The 22,711-nt window shown below is 40.4% G+C and overlaps 1 protein-coding gene across 1 annotated transcript in view; it reads left to right on the forward strand.

Annotated features, from left to right (window-relative positions):
* Window positions 1–2,146: 2,146 nt before the first annotated feature.
* The window catches only part of LOC126163560 (uncharacterized), a 94,919-nt gene continuing 74,354 nt past the window's right edge, over window positions 2,147–22,711 (forward strand). The window contains exons 1-2 of the mRNA XM_049920181.1: window positions 2,147–2,562; window positions 18,372–18,446. Coding sequence (XP_049776138.1) covers window positions 2,524–2,562; window positions 18,372–18,446 — 114 coding nt within the window. The 5' untranslated portion in view covers window positions 2,147–2,523. The remainder of the gene's footprint in view (window positions 2,563–18,371; window positions 18,447–22,711) is intronic.

The following is a 22,711-nucleotide window of genomic DNA, read 5'->3' on the forward strand; positions in this document are numbered from 1 at the left end:
CAGCAGCTCCGAAATCCACGATTCATCCATTCTTAGATTTAGTAACAGAACGTGGGTGGACTTTTTTCCTTGCCTTAGCCACTTCTTTGCCTATACCTTTCCCCCGCCTTTTATTTGGCCTTGTTACGTCTAAAAAAGCCAAAGCAAACACAAGTTTTTGTTTCTGTGTAAAACAAAACTTAAACTCAATCACAACAACGGGGTGGCATTATTAGCGCTGAGTACAGATGGTGGGGACGTGTGAAGTAGGATGCCACGAAATTGGTTGGTCGGTCGGTCGATAGACAAGTGGTGCGTGTACAGGGGCCTTAAAACCGTAATTTATCTCGTAACCAACGAAAATATGACAACGATTAGCGTTATTAAAGAAAATATGCGATGCAAATTGAGCATCAAGAAGTGATGTCAGAGCAACCATTAAGTAATTTATCAAATCCAACGGTTAATATTGCAGATTCCTAACGACGCCGGCCGGAGTGGCCGAGCGGTTCTAGGCGCTACAGTCTCGAACCGCGCGACCGCTACGGTCTCAGGTTCGAATCCTACCTCGGGCATGGATGTGTGTGATGTCCTTAGGATAGTTAGGTTTAAATAGTTCTAAGTTCTAGGGGACTGATGACCTTGGGAGTTAAGTCCCATAGTGCTCAGAGCCATTTGAGCTATTTGAACCTAACGACTTGGAAATCGACTGTATCCATTCAGAGGAACCATCCAAGTATTTTTGCGTCAAACGCGTTAAAGAAGTCATGGAAAAGCTAAATCTAGATGAATGGAGCGGGATTATAACCTCCATCCACCTGAATACGCTATTGCTTGACGCAGGAAGGAAACTTATGGGGATTCAACAGCTTCGGAGAAGATCTATATACAAATAGAATCTTCCGCCGAGAAACATCAATAACTATTTAGCGCGTAACCAACAAAAGAAGTAAGATACTCCCTGAAACACAATAGTTAACCATAATAAGCACATTCCTAATGTGAATTAAACAGCTCCTCTGGAGGCGGGAGCGAAAAATGTTTTGACATCCGCGATGTAAATAAACACACACACAAACACAAAACAAAACATTGCAGGAGGACTTTAATCTTGGACAATGCGTTCAGTGCCTTACAACTGCGCTACAGTTCTCCCAAGTTTCCTTTACTTTTAAGTTCGCTCTTATTGCGAACCTCATTATATCTGAAACTACAGTTTAATTCGTATCTGTAAAAAGCACGTTTACTCTTAGAAAAGACAATACCATTCTCAAAGAAATTATAGCTCTACTTGATTTCCATGGTTACGACGTGTGCGGAAACATATTATTCGTTGCGCACCCCGCGCCGTAATTATGTCCACCACGAAGCGGCAGGAATCGTCTACGGAGAAAGATAACACCAACAATGAAACAGAATTTGCTTTGCAGGTCGAGTTGTCTATAGAGACAGACCGAATACTGAAAGTGTTGGATCGCACTATAGAAAAACTGGAATTGGTTGTGAGTATTTACTGGATAGTTTCCTTGTCGTATGAATATATTATGCCCAAGGATAGCTTAATCAGTTATGCGCAGCTTGAATGAACTCTTACTTCTTTTATGCAGCTGTTACTCGGAAATTACAATTACTGGAAGGTGCACAGTTCATCAGTCTTTCATTGTCGATTAAAATTTCGGTACAATACATCATAGGAATTACCACGAACTCAACATTGTATAGAACATTTATACGACCCATTTATGAGTACTGCTCTAATGTAGGGGGTCCTCAACAGATAGGATTGAAGGGAGACATCGAAGCAATTCAGAAGCGTGTTGCTACATTTATTATCATCATTGTGAAGATAGCAATAGGGCTAAAGGGCACTTATGATGTAGGCGGACTTTCGATTGCGTGATGCTGTTGACAGTTCGTTATCATTGTGCGTACCCAGTCAGCTGATAGTGCACGGTAGCCAATGAGAACCACTCGGTCTTATAACCTTCGTTATCACAAATATGTAGCTGTTTTTTTGGTAATTTCCAAGAATGATTGCCTATCGAAGTCGTGGGATCCAAACGATACATATCGAACGCGCGGTCGTAAATCGATCATGCGATTCCGGTGGCGGGTGTTGTGATCAATTATTTGTGATCGTCATATTTACCTGTTTTTCGTCGTTCCCTTAGTTGCTCTAAATTACATACCTCCACCAATTGTTTGTGAGTTGCTAGGGAAACCCAGACTATTTATGTCGTTAGTGAGTGGGATGTCTGGTGTTCATGACGTTTCTTTGGTGGATTCTCTCACGTGCAACAATCTAATTCTATGTTTATCCAGCGTAGAAAATTGTTCGACTTTTGTCGGAATTATGGAGTACTACCGGACGAAGAAAGAAGGGACTGTGTAGACTGTGGTGGTGTGAAGTGTGTAAAACATCGTAAGAACTGTTTCGATGCTGAAATACCGTTACAATTTCATTGCGGAAAGTGCAAAAAACGAACGAGTATCGGGAAGAATACATAGTTCGACTCTTCCAAATTATCCATCCAGACCACCGTAATGGACTTTAACATGACGACAACACCGACGACGAGTAAGGTAAGGCGTCTCATTTGCAATTACAAGTATTTTTGTAACGCTCTTCTTTTGTCGTTGCTGTAATGACCCACGTAACCATACTCATTACGCCCGCCACCAGAGTCGCATGACGGATTTACGATCGTACGTTCGATATGTATCGTTTGGACGCAGCCACTCCGATAGGCAATCATTCTTGGAAATTACTGACAACTGCTTCTACTCCATGTAATTTTCTTACATGTGCGTAATGAACGTATGTGAGTTCAAAATAAATCACTATGCGTAAAAAAGAATTACTGGTAGCAAAGACTAGTGCAAAAGACTATCGTAAAAATTGTCAGCATATTATCGTATTTTTTATGCCAACAGGCATTGTGAGTTTAAATTAATTCGTTCGACTTTACAGTAGGAGAACGCATATAAGACCCATCGAACAAGCAAACAATTAATCATCTCCTGTGAATAACTCGACGGAATAACGTCGAAAATAACCGATATCTCGACAGGTAACCCTCCCTTTCGCTTTAAGGCAATTTCGAATTTGAGCGTTGAAAATTACTGGGGTTTACTTGTTGAAATATTGTAGCTTTTGAGGAGTTTATCCGGCCGCATTCTCGCGAGTAATTAGAGCATACAACACACTGGGAAAAACTAAACTTCTCCTTGGGCAATGTGTTGAAGATTATAGCTTGAATACTTCCAGGTTACATATTCCTAATCAACACTTCCAGGTTACATATTCCTAATCAACAAAAGCTAGGAATTCCTCACGCACTGTGTATGCAATTGATATGTCGACAAAAACATTGTAAAACCATGAGTTTTTAAAACCAAGAAAGATTATTACATTACTTTGTTTCTAAATCTACATCGTAATAACATCTGCTATCCTGAGTCCATGTCCGAGGCATCTGATTGTAAATTTAGGATGATAAGTTCAACACTTCCGTCCATCTTCGCGTCCCTGTCACTGTTATTTCTGAAACTTTTCAGTGGCCACACTGAAGGTGATGCTGTGTATTGCTTCATGCACAAGCGTTTCAGTGTCTGTTATCTTGAATATTTTTTTTTTTTTTTCATGCAGCTTGTAACCTGTCCGCAAATTAAATATATCGGATTATACTGTCGGCGATACATGGGTAAACGCAAAAATGTGTGGCCTCATTCACCTGCAAAAAAAGTCAAATTTGTACAGTCTGTCGCGTGATTTTTAATGAATTAAGAGCTGCAGGAGTTGAATATTTTTATTTTTCAGCCAGAGCACAATATCCCCTTTCCTGGTGCTCGTACTTCGTCTTATCTCTGTAACAGCTGAATGACAGCAGGCATGGTAATTACAATGACAGACTTCGAAGCAAGGTATGGCAAGAATTGTTTAAGTGACAACGTTTGTTTAAGAATGGTAGTTACTAATTTTTGGCTTACACCTAAATACATGTTTAATCTCACGCACAAAATCAGAAGAGCCAGCAATCAGAATGAGTATCCGAGAACCTTTTCCTACAGGAACTTTAAAACCACCCGTACCATCACTCATTTTCCAGCAGGTATTCATGGAATGATTCTGACTCACCAAATTGTCATCATTGTAATACACAGCAGACCTACCTCCTGCTCTTGCATCGTGCATCTTTATAAGGGCCATGGTTTGTGCTGCTTCTATGGCACTTCTTTCAACGAAAACGTCTCTTAATATTTTTGAAACCAATGTCTTTTAAAATTCTTTGCATTGACGAATCGCTACCTTTGAAGCCAACTTTCTCAGACATAATTGTAACAAGTTTGTGTGACGTCGGGTGTTTCCTTCTTGTATACATTTCAAACACGGGGCGCTTTAAAATACCGTTGTCAAAACAATCTACTTGTATTACAAGTATCTTGCGATTTCGATGCTTTCCAGGGGACACGAAAACAAAATTTTCTGACGTTTCTACGGCTACGACACTTTTGTTTACTATTCTCTGCACAGTTTCTTACCGACACGTGCTTCTGTAGTTCGTTCTTGAGTCTTCAAAATGTCAAAAATGGCGGTCTCACTTTCAGATTCACATTTGAAAAAATTTAAATGCGGGACATAAACCTCCAAAAGTACTTGTGTAGCATTTACATCTACATCTACCAGATTACTCTGCAATCCACAATTTAGTGCCTGGCAGAGGTTTCATCGAACCACCTTCAAACTCTTTCTCTACCGTTCTATTCTCGAAGAGCTTGCGAGAAACACAAACACTTCAATGTTTCTGTGCGCTCTCTAATTCTTCTTATTTTATTGTAATGGTCATTCCTTCCTATGTAGGTGGGCGCCAACAAAGTATTTTCACATTTTGAGAAGAAAGTTGGCGACTGAAATTTCATGAGATCCTGCCACAACGAAAAATGCTTTTGTTTTTATGATTGCCACCCCAATTCGCGTATCGTATCTATGGTAGTCTCTGCTCATTTCGCGATAACACAAAATGAGCTGCTCGTCTTTAAACTCTTCGATCAATCCTATCGGCTGAGGACCCAACAAGGATCCCATACCGGACAGCAGAACTTAAGAAGAGGGCGGAAAAGCGTGATATAAGCAGTCTCTTTAGACCTGTTGCATTTTCTTAGTGTTCTGCCAATAAATCGCGGTCTTTGGTTTGCTTTCCACACAACATTATCCATGTGATCGTTACAATTCAAGTTATTCATAATTGTAACCCGTAAGTATTTAGATGAATTTACAGCCTTTAGATTTGTGTGTTTTATCCTGTAAACTGAAATTTACCATATTCTTTTTAGTACTCATGTGAATGGCTTACGACTTTTCATTAGAGTCAATGGCTATTTTTCTCACCATACAGGTATCTTGCATAAATCGTTTTGTAATTTGTTTTACTCATCTGATTACTTTATGAGACGGTAAATCACAGCATCATCTGCAAACAGATCAGTAACAACAGAAGACTTACAACACTTTCTTGCAAACGCTTCTGTTTTACTCGGTGATTTTCCTTCGATTACTATATACTGTGAGCTTTGTGCAGGAAATGACGAACCCAGTGCACAACTAAGACGATACTCCATAGGCATGCAATTTAATTAAAGTTGCTAGTGAGGAACTTCATTGTCATTGCCGTAATCTGATATTCATTTGGAAATCACAGTAAAACATATACAGATACACGTTCACCGCTATACTGGTACAAGAAAGTAACAGAAATCTGAATGAGTGAGTCGTTTGCTCTGTGAATGAAACTGCATTGTCCCGAAATACGGCAACAGCGCAGCATGCGGGTAACGTCTTCCAGGGGCAGCAAAAATTTGGTTTTTAATAATAAGGCAAGCGTTACAATAAGAAACTGCGTGTTTCTCTTGAGGCAGTGCAACTGACGGCGCACAAACACCCGGACTTTATACATCTATTGTTCGATAATGAGAGCAACAAATTTAACACATAATTTTAAACCTTTCTCAACGACATCCTTCACAAAAAGATGAAAGAAAAAGATTGTAGCGTACTATATTTTCGTTTTTCATCAGTAAAATTTCAGTGTCAAGAAAGACGTATAAATTTATTACCTCTCTACTACTAATTGCACGACTCATTAGTTCAGCAGGTATGACTTCATAAATACTTAGTTGCGTGAAAAATTTGTTTCGTAATGAGACTACTTAGCGACTTCCAACAAACTTGAAGCCTTATTTCAAATCTTTTTAAACCTTTTCTCGTTTACATGCTTGACGTCAAATACTTAACTCGCTAAATCATTTGTAAAGTAATCAAATACTTGAATCTGTTCTTTGCATGGTAGTTCATTCTTTAGAGTATCGGGGTTTATTGGTATATTAGTACTGTATTAGCGTATCGCCTCTCCACATATGGCTATAAAGTATTTTTTGATAGTATGTAGCTACGATTTCTCTACTTTTAATTTCGTTGTAGTTCATACTGCAGCTGTAGCGCTTTTCTCCGGTACTCGATTAGTTTTCTTTTCGATAAATATTTAAAACAAACGATTTATTGCAGCAAAATAGCCATTATAGTTATACATTAGATTACAATCATTTGAGTGTGAATTACAAGGTTGTATTGAGTGTCTGCATAATTCTTAGTAGTAGATTACATTCAGTGCAGGTATTATAACAGATAATCATTTGAACCATTTATTGTATAGTCTCTAATTGATCTGGTCCTCTTGTTGCATATTTCTATATGGTATCTCTCACAAGACTGTCCACATAGTGTACACTTGCAAAGGCTTGACGGTTCGTGGTATGTTGTATTTGCACAAATTTCATGATGGAATCCGTGTACTGCGAGTCTTGTAATTACCTGTCTCATCTCAAAATTTGCTGCTGTCCAAGTGCGGTCGATCCATAGAATTCCGTTGGTACTTCCTCTCTTTTCTTGAGTAGTGATCTTAGTAGGTTCTCCGATGCTGATGTGATGTGTTGGGAAGTAAGAGCCTTGTCCTAGATCCTCTATGAGGAAAGATTCTCGGGCGAGAAGGTAGACTAATCTTGATCTTGTGGTTTTTGCTACCCCTAATGGTCTTTTGATATAGGTTGCTTTTACTCTTTCCAATGTTTCTAAGTTCTTTTCATTTAGGTGTATCCATATGATTTCTATCCCATAAGCCAGTATCGGTATTATTTTTGATTTGAAGAGTGCCTTAGCTGTGTCTAGATTTAGTGTTCTGATGGAACTTATTTAGTTTATCGCTCTGATGGCTTGTGTCGCTTTCTCTGTTGTGTGTTTAGTGAAGCACTTTGCGGACGGCTGGAGTGTTATCCCTATATATTTGTAATCTTTTGTGATAGATATTTGCTTTCCTTGTAGTGCAATTCTTGCCATTTTTGGGATTTGCCCGCCTGGTCTGAATACCATCATTTCCGTCTTGCCGGTGTTGATTACGAACTTGTGTTTTGTGCACCATTTTTCCACGTCTTCTATAGTCTCCTGTTGTTTCTTTAAGTTTTTTGAGCCTATCACAATGTCGTCCGCGTAGGCATATGCTTCGACATCTTCGTCTTGAGCAATTTCCAAAATGTCCTTTGCTGCCAGAATGAACAGGAGCGAGTTTAGTGGGTCTCCTTGGAGTACTCCGTTTGTTTGCCTTATTGGTTCAGACAAGTCGAGGTTGTCCGAGATCCTTATTTCGTTCCATTCATTTATGGAGTTTATGATCCTCGTCCAGACGCTGTCTCTTCTCAGGGTTTCGTCGAGCATCCTTTTTACTAATGATCGATCGAGGAGGTCGAAGGCCTTTGTGAAGTCTATGAATACAGCATAATATTTTTGCTTCTTATTGATGGTTTCCCATATGTTTTTTAAAAAGCAGCTCCACTGCTGTGATAGTGGATCTTTTTTCCCTGAACCCGAATTGAGATTCTGGGAGGTGGTCTTCCAAAGTGTGTCTTATTCTTCCCGTGAATACAGATAAGACTGACGTTCTAGATGTAAGATCCTACGCGTCATTTAGTTTAAAACTCTACTTTGTGACATAACTGTGTGATTGGTACCTACCAACTGAAAGCTCTTGTCAGAAGTTCAAATTGGTGTCAACAATCAAAATCTTGCAGTATTGATTTGTATTCGTGGCTGGAAAGTTGTTTTAATGTTCGTGTGCTCGGAAAAAAAGGCAGAACACTGTCGCATTGCGTATGAAAGTTACGTGTAATGCGCATTATATTTATTTGGAATTTTATTTCTGTTTTATTTTTTATTTATTTTATTTATATTTGTTGTAATGGTCTTATATCTACAACTTGAAAACAAGGTAGTTTGTTATATCATGCTGTAAAACTAAAGTTCTGGTTTCAAAACGTTACGGAAACAGTACCACTGCTCAGAATGACATCAAATTTGAACAGCTCATTATTGACGCACGGCGGAATGACATAGACCAAGGCGTCTTAATGTAAATGCGGTCGGCTACAGATGGCACATGAATGGAAATACGGCGGCTACGGTTTGAGTTGCGCATTACACCACGGCATACGAACTGTTCAGAGTACATGATTGCTGTTCGGCAGTCAACGGTTGGAAATAAGTCTATCCACCACGGCAAGGTCGTACCACACTGGATGGGGAAAAGACCTGGTTTTTTATTGCCCTGTGGGCAAAAACGCATAAAAAGGAAAATAACATGGGTTTTTAATTGTCTTGGGGCCAAAAACCGCATAAAAGGCCAAATGGCATCGGTTTCCAACTGTCGTGAGACTGATGCAAGACATGTTCAGTATACTATGCACAGTTTTTGGCCACAAGTTGAAATTGAGAAACAGCGTGTTCCACGACAGGTCAGAGTGTCTCGGGTGTCGCGTCCAGAATGCATCGTGCAATGTGTGCCTTCAATTCAGCTACGTTGGTGGTTGGAAACTGGATAGAACGTCTTTCAGATAATTCCACAGCCAGAAGTCACACTGATTAAGATCAGGTGATCCATACGGCCAGGCTGTAGGGAAATGACGGGCTGATAATTGTAGCATTTCCGAAATGCCTCTGCAGTAACCTCCTAACCGGCTGTGCAATGTCCGGAGGAGCGCCACCTTTCATAAAAGTTATCCTACCCACACATCTACATTGTTGAAGGGTTGGAATGATGTTGGTGCGCAAAAGACTCATAGCGTTGACCAATAACGGTACAGGTAACAGGAACGCAGGACTCATCTCCTCTTTTTTTTTTTTTTTTTCCCACTCCTCCATCAGACATCGGGCTGTTCTAGGGTTTGCTGTACATCCTTTACAGTTGTACAGCTTATTTTTATTGGATTTATTTATTTTTCGTGCACTTCAGTGCACATTTCACTTGGATATTAAATGTCCTTTATTCATTTTGATATTGTTACAATGGCAATGTTCATCTACATCTGCATCTACATCTACATCCATACTCCGCAAGCCACCTGACGGTGTGTGGCGGAGGGTACTTTGAGTACCTCTATCGATTCTCCCTTCTATTCCAATCCCGTATAGTTCGTGGAAAGAAAGACTGTCGGTATGCCTCTGTGTGGGTTCTAATCTCTCTGATTTTATCCTCATGGTCTCTTTGCAAGATATATGTAGAAGGGAGCAATATACTGCTTGACTCCTCGGTGGCCGTGGGGGTAGCCGAGCCGTTCTAGGCACTACAGTCTGGAACTGCACGACCGCTACGGTTGCAGGTTCGAATCCTGCCTCGGGCATGGATGTGTGTGATGTCCTTAGGTTAGTTAGGTTTAAGTAGTTCTAAGTTCTAGGGGACTGATGACCTCAGAAGTTCAGTCCCATAGTGCTCATAGCCATTTCAACCATTTTTCACTCCTCGGTGAAGGTATGTTCTTGAAACTTAAACAAAAGCCCGTACCGAGCTACTGAGTGTCTCTCCTGCAGTCTTCCACTGGAGTTTATCTATCATCTTAATAACGCTTTCGCGATTACTAAATGATTCTGTAACGAAGCACGCTGCTCTCCATTGGATCTTCTCTATCTCTTCTATCAACCCTATCTGGTACAGATCCCACACTGGTGAGCAATATTCAAGCAGTGGGTGAACAAGTGTACTGCAACCTACTTCCTTTGTTTTCGGATTGCATTTCCTTAGGATTCTTCCAATGAATCAAATTTATATGATCAACGATCAAATTTATATGATCACTCCATTTTAAATCACTCCTAATGCCTACTCCCAGATAATTTATGGAATTAACTGCTTCCAGTTGCTGACCTGCTATATTGTAGCTAAATGATGAAGGATCTTTCTTTCTATGTATTCGCAGCACATTACACTTGTCTACATTGAGATTCAATTGCCATTCCCTGCACCATGCGTCAATTCATTGCAGATCCCACTGCATTCCAGTACAATTTTCCACTGTTACAACCTCTCGATGTACTACAGTATCATCCGCAAAAAGCCTCAGTGAACTTCCGATGTTATCCACAAGGTCATTTATGTATATCGTGAATAGCAACAGTCCTACGACACTCCCCTGCGGCGCACCTGAAATCACTCTTACTGCAAAAGACTTCTCTCCATTGAGAATGACAAGCTGCATTCTGCCATCTAGGAACTCTTCAATCCAATCACACAATTGGTCTGATAGTCCATATGCTCTTACTTTGTTCATTAAACCACTGTGGGGAACTGTATCGAACACCTTGCAGAAGTCAAGAAACACGGCATCTACCAGGGAACCCGTGTCTATGGCCCTCTGAGTCTTGTGGACGAATAGCGTGAGCTGGGTTTCACACGATCGTCTTTTTCGAAACCCATGCTGATTCCTACAGAGTAGATTTCTAGTCTCCAGAAAAGTCATTATACTCGAACATAATATGTGTTCCAAAATTCTACAACTGATCGAAGTTAGAAATATAGGTCTATAGTTCTGCACATCTGTTCGACGTCCCTTCTTGAAAACAAGGATGATCTGTGCCCTTTTCCAGTCCTTTGGAACGCTACACCCTTCTAGAGACCTACGGTACACCGTTGCAAGAAGGGGGGCAATTTCATTCGCATACTCTGTTTAAAACCAAACTGGTATCCCATTAGGTCCAGCGGCCTTTCCTCTTTTGATGGATTTTAAATGTTTATCTATCCCTCTGTCATCTATTTCGGTATTCTGACATAGCATACATCTTATACAATCTCAATATTATAATGTTACATGATACTAAACCATATTAGACAGTAGTGTGGCGTGGAGGAAGAGCGATAGGAAGAGAGAAAGTGGAAGTAAACTTATGGCTTGTGGAGGGGAATGAGAATAGCAGAATGTAATTAATAAGTAAAAGGTACATGTCCATCTCCTCCCCCCCACCACCCCCCACCACCCACCACCCACCCCTACCATGAACCATGGACCTTGCCATTGGTGGGGAGGCCTGCGTGCCTCGGTGATACAGATAGCTGTACCACAGGTTCAATCACAACGGAGAGGTATTTGTTGAGAGGCAAGACAAACGTGTGGTTCCTGAAGAGGTGCAGCAGCCTTTACAGTAATTGCAGGGGCAACAGTCTGGATGATTGACTGATCCATTAACCAAAACGGCCTTGTTGTGCTGGTACTGCGAATGGCTGAAAGTGAGAGGAAACTACATCTGTAATTTTTCCTGAAGGCCTGCAGCTTTACTGTATGGTTAAATAATGATGGCATCCTTGTGGATAAAATAATCTCCGAGCTGGTACTACTCAGGATGATGTCATTATTGGGAGAAACGAAACTGGAGAACAACAGATTGGAGCGTGGAGTGTCAGATCTCTTAATAGATCAGGTAGACTAGAAAGTTCAAAAAGGGAAATGGATATTGAACGTTAGATACAGTGGGAATTAGTGAAGTTTGGTGGCAGGAGGAACAAGACTTCTGGTCAGGTGAATACAGGGTTATAAATACAAAATCAGATAATGGTAATGCAGGATTAGGCTTAATAATGAATAAAAGATAGGAATGTGGATAAGCTGCTATGAACAGCATAGTGAACGCATTTTTGTACCCAAGATAGACATGAAGCTCACACCTACCACAGTAATACAAGTTTACATACCAACTAGCTCCGCAGATGATGAAGAGATTGATCAAATCTGTGATGCAATAAAAGAAATTATTCAAATAGTTACGGGAGACAAAAATTTAATAATCATGGGGGACTGGAAAAGTACTAGGTAAATATGGACTGGGGGTAAGCAATAAAAGAGGAAGCCACCTGGTAGAATTTTGCACAGAGTGTAGCTTAATCATAACTAACACTTGGTTCAAGAATCATGAAAGAAGGTTGTATATGTGGAAGATACCTGGAGACACCGGAAGGTTTCAGATATATTATATAATGGTAAAACAGAGATTTAGGAACCAGGTTTTAAATTGTAAGACATTTCCAGGGGCAGATGAGGACTCTGGCCACAATGTATTGGTTATGAACTGTAAGTTAAAACTGAAGATACTGCAAAGGTAGGAATTTAAGGAGATGGGTCCTGGATAAACTGAAAGAACATGAGGCTGTGGAGAGATTCAGAGAGAGCATTAGGGAATGGTTGACAAGAACAGGGGTAAGAAATACAGTAAATGAAGAATGGGCAGCTTTGAGAGATGAAATAATGAAGGCAGCAGAGGATCAAGAAGGTAAAAAGATGAGGGCTAGTAGAAATCCTTGGGTAACAGAAGAGATTCTGTATTTAATTGATGAAAGAAGAAAATAAAAAAACATGTTGTAAATGAAGCAGGCGAAAAACAATACAAACGTCTCAAAAATGAGATTGACAGGAAGCGCAAAATGGTTAAACAGGGATGCCTAGAGGACAAATGTAAGGATGTAGAAGCATATATCACTAGGGGTAAGAGAGATACTGCCGACAGGAAAGTTAAAGAGACCTTCAGAGAAAAGAGAACCACCTGTATGAATATCAAGAGCTCAGATGGAAAACCAGTCCCAAGCAAAGAAGGGAAAGCAGAGAAGTGTAACGAGTATGTAGAGGGCCTATAAAAGGGCAATGTACTTGATTTCAATATTATGAAAATGAAAGAGAACATAGATGAAGATGAAATGGGAGATATGATACTGCCAGAAGAATTTGACAGAGCACTGAAATCAAGGCCTCAGGAGTAGACAAAATTCCATTAGATCTACTGACAGCCTCGGAAGAGCCAGCCGTGACAAAGCTCTTCCATTTGGTGAGCAAGGTGTATGAGACAGGCGAAATACCTTTAGACTTCAAGAATAATGTAATAATTCCAATCCCAAAGAAAGCAGGTGTTGACAGATGTGAAAATTACCGAATAATGAGTTTAATAAGTCATGGTTGCAAAATACTAACACTAAACCTTTACAGACAAATGGGAAAACTGGTACATGCTGACCTTGGAGAAGATCAGTTTGGACTCCGTAGAAATGTTGGAACATGTGAGGCAATACTGACCCTACGACTTATCTTACAAGATAGGTTAAGGAAAGGCAAACCTACATTTCTAGCATTTGCAGACTTAGAAAGAGCTTTTGACAATGTTGACTGGAATACTCTCCTTCAAATTCTGAAGGTGGTAGGTATAAAATACAGGGAGTAACAGACTATTTACAACTTGTACAGAAACCAGATTGCAGTTATGAGAGACAGGATGAAAGGGAAGCAGTGGTTGAAAAAAAAAAAAAAAAAAAAAAAAAAAAAAAAAAAAAAAAAAAAAAAAAAAAAAAGGAGAAGGAATTAAAATCCATAGAGAGAAAATAAAAAGTTTGCGGTTTGCCAGTGACATTGTAATGCTGTCAGAGACAGCGAAGGACCTGGAAGAGCAGCTGAACAGAATGGACAGTGTCTTGAAGGGAGAATATTAGATGGACATGAACAAAAGAAAAACAAGGATAATGGAATGTAGTCAAATTAAGGCGGGTGATGCTGAGAGAATTAGATTAGGAAATGAGACACTTAAAGTAGTAAATGAGTTTTGCTGTTTAGGGAGCAAAATAACTGATGGTGTTCAAAGTAGAGAAGATATAAAATGTAGACTGGCTATGGCAAGGAAAGGGTTTCTCAAGAAGGGAACTTTGTTAACATCGAGTATGGATTGAAGTGTCAGGAAGTCTCCTCAGAATGCTCCATGTTGGTGACATGTGATGAAAATGGACTTCCCATGGCTACTTCCTCCATCTGTTCATAGAAGCCACCATCAAAGTATGTTGATATCAAGACATGCCTAAATAGGTCAGTCATCTCTATGTTAAATTTCCGGGCCTGAAATAAAGTGATGTTTACTGTATAATTTATTTTATTACTTGATTGAAAATCTATATGGTCTACCTATTATACGAGGGCCTTTGAAAAGTCTGTGCAAAAATAAAAACTACTTGTGTGTTTGGGGTAAACCTTTTTTTATATTTTGACTTAGTCTCCTTTATATGCCAACTAGCTCTGCTGATGATGAAGAAATTGATGAAATGTATGATCAGATAAAACAAATTATTCAGATAGTGAAGGGAGACAGAAATTTAATAGTCATGAGCGACTGGAATTCATTAGTAGGAAAAGAGAGAGAAGAAAACATAGTAGGTGAATATGGACTGGGGGTAAGAAATGAAAGAGGAAGCCGCCTGGTAGAATTTTGCACAGAGCACACTTGGTTCAAGAATCATGAAAGACGGTTGTATACATGGAAGAAGCCTGGAGATACTAGAAGGTATCAGATGGATTATATAACGGTAAGACAGAGATTTAGGAACCAGGTTTTAAATCATAAGACATTTCCAGGGGCAGATGAGGACTCTGACCACAATCTATTGGTTATGAACTGTAGATTAAAACTAAAGAAATTGCAAAAAAACGGGAATTTAAGGAGATGGGACCTGGATAAACTGACTAAACCAGAGGTTGTACAGAGTTTCAGGGAGAGCATAAGGGAACAATTGACAGGAATTTGGGGAAAAAATACAGTAGAGGAAGAATGGATAGCTTTGAGGGATGAAGTGGTGAAGGCAACAGAGGATCAAGTAGGTTAAAAGACGAGGGCTAGTAGAAATCATTGGGTAACAGAAGAAATATTGAATTTAATTGATGAAAGGAGAAAATATAAAAATGCATTAAATGGAGCAGGCAAAAAGGAATACCAACGTCTCAAAAATGAGATTGACAGGAAGTGCAAAATGGCTAAGCAGGGATGACTAGAGGACAAATGTAAGGAACTAGAGGCTTATCTCACTAGGGGTAAGATAGATACTGCCTACAGGAAAGTTAAAGAGACCTTCAGAGAAAAGAGAACCACCTGCATGAATATCAAGAGCTCAGATAGAAAACCAGTCCTAAGCAAAGAAGGGAAAGCAGAAAGGTGGAAGGAGTATGTAGAGGGTCTATACAAGGGCGATATACTTGAGCACAATATTATGGAAATGGAAGAGATTGTAGATGCAGATGAAATGGGAGATATGATACTGCTTGAAGAGTTTGACAGAGCACTGAAAGACATGAGTCTAAACAAGGTCCCGGGAGTAGACAACATACCATTAGAACTACTGACAGCCTTGGAAGTGCCAGTCCTGACAAAACTCTACCATCTGGTGAGCAAGATGTATGAGACAGGCGAAATAATCTCAGACTTCAAAAAGAATATAATAATTCCAATCCCAAAGAAAGCAGATGTTGACAGATGTGAAAATTACCGAACTATCAGTTTAATAAGTCACAGTTGCAAAGTACTAACACGAATTCTTTACAGACAAAGGGGAAAACTGGTACATGATGACCTTGGAAAAGGTCAGTTTGGACTCCGTAGAAATATTGGAACATGTGAGGCAATACTGACCTTATGACTTATCTTAGAAGAAAGATTAAGGAAAGGCAAACCTACGTTTCTAGCATTTGTAGACCTAGAGAAAGGTTTTGACTATGTTGATTGGAATACTCTCTTTCAAATTCTGAAGGTGGCAGGGGTAAAATACAGGGAGCAAAAGACTGTTTACAATTTTGTACAGAAACCAGATGGCAGTTATAAGAGTCGAGGGGTGATAGGGAAGCAGTGGTTGGGAAGGGAGTGACACAGGGTAGCCTCTCCCCGATGTTATTCAATCTGTATATTGAGCAAGCGGTGAAGGAAACAAAAGAAAAATTCGGAATAGGTAATAAAATCCATAGACAAGAAATAAAAACTTTGAGGTTTGCCCATGACATTGTAATTCTGTCAGAGATAGCAAAGGACCTGGAAGAGCAGTTGAATGGAATGGACAGTGTCTTGAAAGGAAGATATAAGATGAACATCAACAAAAGCAAAACGAGGATAATGGAATGTAGTCAAATTAAGGCTGGTGATGCTGAGGAAATTAGATTAGGAAATGAGACACTTAAAGTAGTAAAGGAGTTTTATTATTTGGGGAGCAAAATAACTGATGATGGTTGAAGTAGAGAGGATATAAAATGTAGACTGGCAATGGCAAGGAAAGTGTTTCTGAAGAAGAGAAATATGTTAACATTGTGTATGGATTGAAGTGTCACGAAGTCTTTCCTGAATGTATTTGTATGGAGTGTAGTCATGTATGGAAGTCAAACTTGGATGATAAACGGTGTAGACAGGAAGGGAATAGAAGCTTTTGAGTTGTGGTGCTACTGAAGAATGCTGAGGCTGGATGGGTAGATCGCATAACTAATGAGGAGGAGTTGAATAGGATTGGGGAGAAGAGGAGTTTGTGGCACAACTTGACTAGAAGAAGGGATCAGTTGGTAGGACATGTTCTGAGTCATCAAGGGATCACCAATTTAGTATTGGAGGGCAGTGTGGAGAGTAAAAATCGTAGGGGGAGACCAAGAGATGAATACACTAAGCAGATTCAGAAGGATGTAAGTTGCAGTAGGTACTGGGAAGTGAAGTATCTTGCACAGGATAGAGTAGCATGGGGAGATGCATCAAACAAGTCTCAGGACTGAAGACCAGAACACCAACAACAACAGTCTCCTTTTAGACTTATACACTTCATCCAATGCTGTTCTAATTTGTTGATCCCTTCCGAATAATAGGAATTGCCCAAGTCCTCAAAATAGCTATTAGTTGCTGCAATCATCTCATCTTTTCAATAAAATCTTTGTCGCACCAGCCATTTCTTCAAATTGGGAAACAAATAGTAGTCCAAGGGAGCCAAGTCTGGAGAATAGGGGGGATGTGAAATGAGTTGGAATCCTGTTTCCATTAATTTTGTGACAACAATTGCTGGAGTGTGTGATGGTGCATTTTCATGATGGAAAAGGACTTTTATGCGGTCCAATCACCGGCAGTTTTCTTGTAGCTCAGTTTTCAAACATTCCAATAATGATGAATAATATTCACCTGTAATAGTTTTACCCTTTTTCTAGATAGCTGATGAGAATTATCCCTTGCAAATCCCAAAAGACAGTTGCTGTAACCTTTCCGACCGAAGGAATGGTCTTTTTTGGTGCAGATTGTCCCTTGGTAACCCATTGTTTAGATTGTTGTTTGGTCTCAGGAGTATAGTAATGTATCAGTGTTTCATCCACTGTGACAAAATGATGCTTAAAGTCCTGCAGATTCTTCCTGAACAGCTGCAAACCATCCTTACAACACTTCACACAATTCTGTTTTTGATCGAGCATGAGCAATTGCAGAACCCATCTTGGGTATAGCTTTCTCATGTCCAAATGTTTATGAAAAATATTATATACCCTTTCATTCGAGATTCCCACAGCACTAGCAATCTCACGCATCTTAACTCTTCAGTCATCCATCACCATATCAAGGATTTTATCAAGGATTTCTGGAGTCATAACCTTTACAGGGCATCCAGAATGTTCAGCATAACTTGTGCCCATATGACCACTCCAAAAATTTTGAAACCACTTACAAGCTGTTCTGATCGAAGGTGCAGAGTCACCGTAATGTTTATCAAGCTTCTCTTTAGTCTCCTGAGGCTTTTTGCCTTTCATAAAGTAATGTTTAATCACCACATGAAATTCTTTTTCGTCCATTTTTTGACAATCACTCGATTTCCTTGATTCACACGAATGCCAAACACAAAGAAATAGACCAATATGGCTGAAACTTGGTGTGCAGTCTTTCCAAAGATGCTACTAACTAAACATGACCTCGATACGCACTGGAGGTGCCATATCTCGGACTTTGCACGATCTTTCCAAACACCCCTCATATATACCTGAAAAATATGAAACTAGTTGCATCACCATTGCTTACTCTGTAAGTCATTCAAACTGCACAAATAATTCATATTTATGACACCATACACTTTTCGACAACTCAATATTAAAAAGCATAACAAAATATTTTAAAAAAAAGACATTATTTTCTTTACAGAAAAAAAATGTTTTTTGCCAGAGAAAGTGAATTTGCATGTTATTGATAGTGAAAATATTTTAAATTCATACCTTTTTTCCAGATGTGTCTACCTTTATTTCTGGAAGATAATGGAGATCTGCTTAAGAAATTCTTGCCCGCTGATGAAATTTTAAAGGTGATATGTGCATTTGATCATTATACACAGTACAAGGAGAGTTCATATGATGATGCTCCTGAGAGTATTGAATGTGAGCTGAGAAAGGGTATGTTCACTATTAGAAATAATATTCTGAAACATAGAGATGCAGGTGAGGAAGAATCATCTGATGATGAAGATGAAATTTCAAAAAAGGTACCTAAGCAATGCATTTTACCTGTGAGTGAAGGAAGAACAGATGCAGATGTATGCAGAGCTCTACAGTTCTTGTACATCAAACCAAGAATAAGGAAGTTTTTGACACAGCATTTGATACAGAAGGTAGTACCAATTGGAGAATTTTTATGTAATTTATTCAGTCTCTGTTATGGTTACTCACTGAATTTTACTTATTCCAACCCTTTGAAAAGTAGCATGGTGTGGGTGACTTGCTACAATTCTACTCCTTAAATGCATAATTATTTTGCTCTTTGTTCCATAATGTATGTAATTCATATGCTGTAGTTACGTGAAATAATTAATTTCTTATTCAAACTGAGGTCCACAAAACTTAGTGCTCACAAAGTAATTTCAGGACTTCTAACACTAAAGGTACAATTAGTTTATCTAAAAACAATTTATTTAAAGGATTATTAAGAATTTTCAAGACCTGCAGCACATGTGAAGTTGAGATTTTTAATGAGCAATAAGCTAGTTATTTATGAAACAAGGGTATGTGAGGGTATGATGAATGGAAAGATAGAGGAAATTTCAGAAGTAGTTAAGAATTGTTACAACATGAATGACAGCAAAATTTCTGAAACTGAAACTAAGGTAACTGTAGATCAGTGTGTCCTGTCTAAAGTATGTTCTTTCAGCAGAAGCATCCTTTATTAGTTGTAATAATTGCAACAAATCTGAACAGTGTTGTAGTGTACATCTTACTGATTTCACAAGAAAACTTAATATTTTACCAAATACTTGGTCTGAGCAAGAAAACATTTTATTTATAAGTGGTTATTTGTCGGGTGATGTCTGCGGTGTGGTGTCTGAAACAGGTGATTCTTGTAAAACCTGGGAATAGGTCATAACATTGTTTTTGAGTAAAAATAGGTCAAGGATGAGCAACAGGAAATCATAAGTGATTTTGATGAGGAGAAAAGTATAATTCTAGGAGAGGAACATAAAGGATTTTGTCAGTATTGGATTAACAAAGTAAAATACTTGGATGATAAATTGAACAGTGAATCTGTAATATTGGGTTTAGAAAATAGATTACCATCCAAAGTAAGACAAGTATTGCTTTCTGCTCTGGGGAGCATTTCCAATGACTTCCTGAATTATGCAGGAAGAGTTGAAAGAATTATCAAGAAAGATGTAATGGGAACTAAAAGGAATGTGGGAAATTCATCAACAAGGGAAGTATAAGTGAATAGTAACAGGAAGAGTAGGGCAAAAATAACAATTCATGGTTAAGGAGAAGTAGAAGGGGAAATTAAAATCCCAGAAACCAGGAAAATAGTAAGTCAAAAGAAATGGAAGGGTTGATGGAGACTCTGGATATGTAAATGGTCTGGGGAACTGACAGTTGCTTCAGTGGAGACTCACACAAGGACAAATAAAATTAGAGATCCATCGATACTGAGAAATAAGTCATTCCCAACAAAATACTTAACAGCAATTCAAGTCTGTCACAATAAATTATCAAACAGGTGAATGGCATATAGGCATTAGCAATAATACACAGTGCTATGTTTTATCAGGTAGGATTCAGTGATGGTTTCAAGCTGTCTAAATCAGAAAGGGAAAGAGCTAGTAACGAACTGAAATGCTGAACAACACAGTCTAATAAAGAGGAGATAATGCAACAAGAATTTAAATTACTAAATTATTAGTGGAGTGGTTAGCACACTGGACTCGCATTCGAGAGGACGACAGTTCAAACCCACATTTGGCCATCTTGATTTAGGTTTTTGGTGATTTCCTAAATTGCTTCAGGCAAATGGCAGGATGGTTCTGAGGGAATATGGAATAGTTGTAGGTAAGCAACTAGAATTCACTCAGATACAGATTTATTCACACTTAGCTTCTACACGGATACAAGTCCGGAGGCTAACTCCGTTAGCGTCCAACATCCTGCCCAAAGCCGCCTCCTCAAAGATAGCACACTTACGCACAGAACAAATATCGATATTTATGGCGCTCTACGCCACATAGCCCCCCCCCCCCCCCCCCACACACACACACAGTATGGAGTACGTCCCTGTGAATGGGGGGGGGGGGGGTGAGAAGTTAGGAAGGTAACCTACAGTTCTTCTGTGTCAGGCGGAAGCGGTCGTCTGGTAGGAGACTGGGGCTTGAAACCCGGTACGTCGATGGTGAAGTCAGCAAGCGACGCTGGTGGCTGAAGACGACGTCCCATCCTGGAGTGGATGTGTAGCACTTCATCAGCCGACAGGCGGAGAATCACCATGCCAGAAGGCCTAACAAAGGCATGCAAATTGCCACACGCAGCACTTCAGCTTAATTTAAAGCGGCGCACCACACGAGATTCTGCACTTCCTCCCTCAACATTGTCACATGCGAGTACCACACACACCGTATCGCCATCTACGACAACAGATAATTTATGTATGTCATCAGGGTGCACATGTGTTGTGAATTCTTGGATGGCACCTGTACGAGCAATGGTAGGGAGGCAGGGAGGTGTGGGAAAGCCATGGCAGGGGGAAGCATCTGCTAAGAGGGGGGTGGCAGGTGCACTGGACTGCGCAGGAGACGACCTCGGGCGATCAGCTGACATACGAGGGAGAGTGACCGAAGGTAACGAGGAGCCAGCGTGGATTGAATGGCGTGACAAAGAGGTGTCACACAAAGATGGTAACACAATGGTAGAATCCGAGTGGTTGGCAGTTCGACTGTGAGGGCTGTGAGGAGTGAAGCCCCGAAAAGATTGGCCACTCGAATTAGATGAACGCGGAGAAGGAGCAGTGCTCGGCAGAGAAGCACGCTGTGGGGAATCAATACCCGAATGCATGGTATGGGAAGATGGGTGGCCGCTCGGAGCAGGAGTGGGAGAAGTAGGGGCAGAATCAGGGAGGTTCACCTGAGGCTCAATGAAAGCTGGTTTCACTCGGTTGAGTGAGAGCGTGGTTACAGAGTCTTTTATGAGGAGATCCATGTTATTCTCAGAGAGTTTGACGACTTTGTAAGGACCTGTGTAGGGCGACTGAAGTGGGGCTTTGACTGAGTCGTCTCTGAGAAACACGTACTCACAAGAGTCTAGCGTGCACGGTAAGTACCCGCGCGGAGGTGTATGAGCAGCCGGAGGTGGCGGCTGAATTTTGCTGCAGTGCAAGCGCACCCGCTCGAGAAGTGAAGGAAGTTCATAGGGCCGTGGAAGTGGGGTGGGAATGACTAATTCTCCAGGCAAAACCAGAGGTTGGCCATACACAAACTCGGCTACGGAACCCTGAGGTCTTCCTTGAAAGTCGTATGAAGGCCAAGAAGCATGAAGAGCAGTGCCTCTGTCCAAAGTGAGTCATGGCAACGCAGGGCAGACTTTAAGGTGTGATGCCATCGCTCGACAAGCCCATTGCTTTGGGTGTGGTATGCAGAAGTATGAATTTTGACAATACCACACATTTTACATAAGTCAGAGAAGACTGAAGACTCGAATTGTCGCCCCTGGTCAGTGGTGAGGTAAACAGGTGAGCCAAATCTAGAGATCCATGAATCTAAGAATGCTCAACTTACTGTCTCAGAGGTAATGTTTGGAATAGGCACAGCCTCAGCCCACCGAGTCATCCTGTCGATAGCTGTAAACAAGTAACGGAAACCCTCAGAGGGGGGCAGAGGGCCTACGAGGTCGACATGAACATGGTGAAACCGGCCTGGCGGTTGGGAAAAACAGCCAAGGGGTGGAGAAGTGTGCCTGGAAACTTTGTTCTGTCGACACAACATGCATGCCCTTGCCCAAGACTGACAGTCACGGCGCATGTCTCTCCAGACAAACCGTTCAGCTACCAGACGGGTGGAGCTTTGACACCGGGATGTGATAGTGTGTGTAGTTTGTCAAAGACCTGCCGCTGAAGGGGCTTAGGAATGAATGGCTGCAATGTACCAGTCGATTCATCACACCACACTAAGTCAGATGTGCCAGGGAAAGTAGAGCGTACCAGTTGGAGAGAGGAGCTGTGGTCCGAAATTAACTGCATGGTATCGGGGTCTGCCGATTGCAACCGAGGTAGGTCCGTTAAGTCAATTAAGGTTGTGACAGCACCAACACGCGAGAGAAAATCGGC

Source organism: Schistocerca cancellata, chromosome 1 (assembly GCF_023864275.1).
Source record: "Schistocerca cancellata isolate TAMUIC-IGC-003103 chromosome 1, iqSchCanc2.1, whole genome shotgun sequence".
NCBI lineage: Eukaryota > Metazoa > Arthropoda > Insecta > Orthoptera > Acrididae > Schistocerca > Schistocerca cancellata.